General features: G+C 26.0%; 2 protein-coding genes across 2 annotated transcripts in view; one reads left to right on the top strand and one right to left on the bottom strand.

The window, feature by feature from the left end:
- The window catches only part of LOC108687881 (circadian clock-controlled protein), a 5,242-nt gene extending 2,452 nt beyond the window's left edge, over positions 1 to 2,790 (top strand). Inside the window, exons 3-4 of the mRNA XM_018193899.1 lie at positions 2,256 to 2,401; positions 2,485 to 2,790. Coding sequence (XP_018049388.1) covers positions 2,256 to 2,401; positions 2,485 to 2,777 — 439 coding nt within the window. The 3' untranslated portion in view covers positions 2,778 to 2,790. The remainder of the gene's footprint in view (positions 1 to 2,255; positions 2,402 to 2,484) is intronic.
- Positions 2,728 to 5,317, bottom strand: part of LOC108687882 — a 7,337-nt gene continuing 4,747 nt past the window's right edge. Inside the window, exon 4 of the mRNA XM_018193901.1 lies at positions 2,728 to 2,810. Coding sequence (XP_018049390.1) covers positions 2,802 to 2,810 — 9 coding nt within the window. The 3' untranslated portion in view covers positions 2,728 to 2,801. The remainder of the gene's footprint in view (positions 2,811 to 5,317) is intronic.

Raw genomic sequence — 5,317 nt, 5'->3', positions numbered from 1 at the left:
CTCTCTCTCTCTCTCTCTCTCTCTCTCTCTCTCTCTCTCTCTCTCTCTCTCTCTCTCTGCTTAACGATAAATCTGACCATATTACATAAGATTACAAAGAAGTGATTGTACACACATATGAGGTTTATGCTGTCGTTGACTTGTAACATATGTTGTATATGTAGCAATTCATCGAAGAGAAATGAGTTTATAAGATATGGACAAAAACAATCCCAAATGCAAAGTATTAAAAAAAATATTTTGAATAAACATTCTACAGCTTTAGAAAAGAGAATGCTAAGAAGATGAATGTTAAGAATTTTTTATAGAATATGTTTTTTAAACAAAGTTAATATTTTAATCAACATTTAAAATAAACATATTAAGAATCTTTATTTTTGGGCCGCATATGTGAGAAACACAATCAAAACTAGAAAAATGCCTATTACGAAGCTGGATGTTCATTGTTTTAAATAATATTAGTAATTCAATCTTGAATTACTAATATACATTATATATGTACTTGCATATATATCATATTATAGTCTTTTAAAACTGCGCGCCGAATTGAATCAACAAGATTCTTAATATTGTTTATATTACGTTGCCTGAAAGAAAGACGTTGTTTCCTTATTGTATTGATTATTGCAAAGAATATCACTAAGATCTCAATGGTCTAATGGCTTAGGACGCTCGTCAGAATACAAGAGATCCGGGTTCAAGTCTTGGCCGAGGTAATATTTTTCGCAATAAATTTATTAACAATTTCAATATATTAATTACATTTTTATAATATGATGCTTGATGGTAGCATCAAATTATTAAATTGCTTGTCAATTTAATTCGCGATTACTAGAATAATTTTAATTGTGTTTATAGTCCGGAAAAATTCAGAGCACAGTTCTAAAAGAACTACATGGTATATATGTATAGTGTATATTAGCAATTTAAAATTGAATTATTTAAAGCAATGAAAATCCAGCTTCGACTATAATTGATATTTTTCTAGTATTGATTTAAAGTAAAGAAATTAATGATTTTTTAAAATAATTTTAAATAATTTTCCTTCTAAAAGAAATTGACGTTTTATTAATTTTTTTAAATAAGTCACTAATGATTTTTTAAATGTAATTCCTATAAACATAGTATACTAAAAATATTAACTACTAATGTACTAAAATTAAAAATTACTTATGAAAACTTTCATATATTTTTTAAAAGTATATTTTAACATGAAATACAAAATTTTTCGTGAAATTTATTTTCGATGACTTTAATACTTTCACGCACAGAATAATGACGATTCAATTAATTTAAAAAGATGCATAATTATATTTTTAAAAAATGATGCAATTTGTAATGTGTAATTGAGGAACGGATGCTGTGTTTGTATTGTACGCATAGATGGCCGTGACACGAACATTCGAAGTATGTCTATAAAGCGTCAACAGTACTCATGCTTATTCTTCGAAGATTGCAAGAAAGGAAGAAAGATAAATATTTTATAAAGACCAGAAAACCGGATGGAAACTGTAATCACCGGTGATGTTTTTCGTTATTTTGTAGCATTCGAAATTTAAAAAGACATTTGTTAAACAATATATCGAGCATTAGAAAGAGGCAAAACTTATAAATTAATAGCGTTGTAATAATGTGAATACTAAGAAAGGCTTCACACTGTGTATTGAAATTGTCAGTTATTGTAGTACAATAATTTCCCATGTATGAGAACTGTGAAAGAGAGATTCACTATTTTAATGACAATATATTATGTATCCATCGAGATATCTATCCACATTCCAGGATGCATATTGTTCATATTGACTATTTGTATATATATTGCAATATCTAATATCTTAACAATAATGCTAAGAATTTATAAGAATCATTTTCTAGCAATTAAATGTAATTTATTGTAATTTTGTTTTAATTACAACGTATCTATAAAAAAATTTATATTATAGTAGAAAATTACGAAGTTAAAATACAGCACATAGTGATACAATAGTAACAATAGCTGCAATAAAGTTTGATAAAATCCATTAATGATCTTAGTAATCTTTATGTCAGTCTCAGATCAAGTGAGATTAATTGAGATACATAAAATGAAAACCTCACTTGCATCATTTTGAGGAATTTCATAAGTTAATTAACATAATAATTTTATTTGTATAAATGGAAATTACAAACATGAATTGAAAGATATGATGAGCGTACAATGAATTTCTCTCATTATTTTCCTGATTGTATGTTAATGCTATATTTTTTTTTCCAAGAATCGACTTCAACACTTTGATCGTCTTGGTAGATGTGGAATTGCCAAATATTCAAGTTGAAGGGACATATGGTATGGATGGCAAGTTACTGTTACTTCCGATTCGTGGATCCGGCCCGATTCACGGCAATTTCTCAAATTGCATAGGTATTTGCTATTATATAAATTATAATTCCATAATTTTATATATTTGACTTATTCATCTTATAAAATTTTGGTTAATTTTTCAGGCGCCTGCAAAATACAAATTGAGAAATACCTTGAGAATGGCGAAGAGAAAATGCGCATCACGGACTTCAAATTGAAAATCTCAGTAGACAAGGGTATAATAAAGCTAGATAATTTATTTGGTGGTGAACAAGTCCTTGGAGATGTCATCAATTTGGCTATCAACAACAATTTCGATCTCTTCCTGAAGGAGCTTTCGCCGCTTGTGGAAAAAGCATTATCTGACTCATTCCAGAATATTGCTAGTAGTATTATTCAACAATTTACATTCGTCCAACTCTTCCCCGGTGCATAGATCAATTGGTGGTGATCCAGACGATCAGACGGGCTGGAAAACATATAAATTAAATTTGAAATTTTATTGCAAAATAAGCAATAGAGTGAATTAGGAAAATTTATTTTTCACTATATTGAATCTTCCTTACATGCTTAATTGAGTTTTACATTGTTAAGTTTGTTAAATTTTTTAAGATTTTATAATAAATATAAATGGTCTCATCAAGGCTAAACCAGAATTTAATTTTGACAAAAAAATAGGAAAGGATTAAATCATGGAACAATTTTCGTATTATTTAAAAATTCAATTCTAATCGTTTAATCGCAGAAAATATGAATAATCTATGATCTGATAGATTAATTAATCAAGTGTGCGAATGTGTTTGCGCAACATTAGCTCTTAAAAAGAGTAATATTATATAACAAAAAATTTTTAAAAAGGAAAAATAAACTAAGATAAAAAAATATTAGCGAATTTTAAAAAAAATTTAGAAAAATATTTTCGATAATTTTATCATAAATCTTTTAAACGTGTAATTTCTGGATTTATTACCATTATCATTAATTGCAAAAAATACTTAAGTTATTTACAAGCACTTAGAAATAGATGGAAAAATTCTTAATCGAAAATCAAGTACTTTTCTATAAATTTATCAATAGAGCACAATAGCAAAATTTTTGTTTCAATTTTGATTCTTTCATTATTGACTCAATGCAATTAAAAACTTTGAATATGAATCAATGTAAACAATAAACGATTATCGACGCATAGTCCGCACACTGTGCAAAAAAGGTCTAATTTGCTTCGTAAGAAGGAAACAGTCACCTGTAAAAAATCTTTGTGATTATAACTTACAGACTTGTAATACTAGCCTTTTAATTAACAAGCTAATATCGATAAATTCAATGCATTATAATATTGAATAAATATTGAATAAAGTTTTTGATTGTAGTATTTGTTAAACAATATTAGCATTATTACATCTTTTGTATTTTATTTCCTAAATTCATTATAATTTATTCTCTTCTATAAAATAACTCATATATTTTTAAAACCTATGTAATATTTTATAAATTAATCATAAGTTTATCCTAAGTATTATTACACATTCTTCACAATAATAGTGCCAGTCAATCCATTTTGCGAATTGTACTGTGATATTTAATTTGTTATTACAAAAATATTAAACAATATATTTAATTTAGTAAATATATTTATAATAATGTTATTGTATTAACAAATAAAATATATTAGTAACAAATATTAATAATAAAATATTAATAACAAATTGTATTGAATACAAATAAGTAAATTCTTTGATTATGTAAAATCTAACAATTTATAATTTATCAGAAATCATAAATTTTGCATTAATTGCACAGTTATACAACAGATTTTTTATGGAGATCTAAATAAATGAAGCGTTTTCCGATGTATTTTTATTCACTGAAAACGAATTCGCTGTGGAATTGTCCTAATATGTTAGTATGACCTAATACGTAGGTATTTTGAAAAAATTGAAGTCAAATGTGTTAAAATTGACGTTTTTGGCCGATTTTTTTTGTGGCTAAAATAAACTTTTTTTCAATTTCATTTACGCCACTTTAAAGTGCTATCTTTTACCTATAAAATAAATTTATATTTATCACGGATTTTTTGTTATATGCATAATTAACATATGAAGATCACGGTATTGCCGTCGCGCGCGATTGTCTAACCCCTCCAATCTCCCACTACTCGTAATATTCATGCTCGTCTGGGATCCTTGTTAGCGGTTCTTTCAAGTAGATACAATTATTATTTTTGACCGAATCATAAAAATTTTAACTCTTCTACAATATATAATTAAAATGAATCTTCTGGCCTATTTTCGTGTAAAAATAAGTTTCCTAGATATCATAATTTTATTGTTAAGATGATTGCTGAATTCAAATTATATTAAAATTTATTATATCAAAATTAAAAATAGTAGATCCGTTATGATAAATCGAAATTGAAAATAGACAGAATTAAAAAAAATGTGTATCTTAATGTCCGCTAAATCCAAATATGATAGAATTCTAATAAATATGAATTAATTTTATAGGTAAAAATAAAAGATTGGAGGGATAGCACTATGAAATGGCGTAAATAAAATTGAAAAAAAATTTATTTTTGCCATAAAGAAATGGTAAATGTGGCCAAAAACGCCAATTTTTATACATTTAATCTTAATTTTTTCGATAACCTGATGTGTTAAGCCAATTCCACGATCAAATTTATTTTCAGCGAACAAAAATGCAATCGGAAAACGCTTCATTTATTCAGATCCCAAAGAAATGTTAAACTGTGTTATTGCAAGATACAAATAATTTCAATCATATCCATTACAGTAATTAATATAAAATTGACAATAAATATAACGTAAGTATAAATATAACGTAAGTATAATTGAGATTTATTAAGTAATTTGCATTACATCTTTTTGTTTAAATTTCTTTTACAAAAATCACATAATAACAATATTTAATAATTTAAAGCAGTTTTCTCTATTATAAAATACACAACATTATAAAATA

This window comes from Atta colombica, unplaced genomic scaffold, assembly GCF_001594045.1.
Source record: "Atta colombica isolate Treedump-2 unplaced genomic scaffold, Acol1.0 scaffold22, whole genome shotgun sequence".
Classification (NCBI taxonomy): Eukaryota; Metazoa; Arthropoda; class Insecta; order Hymenoptera; family Formicidae; genus Atta; species Atta colombica.
The sequence above is the reverse complement of the archived record's forward strand: the minus strand, read 5'-3'. Positions and strand labels throughout refer to the sequence as shown.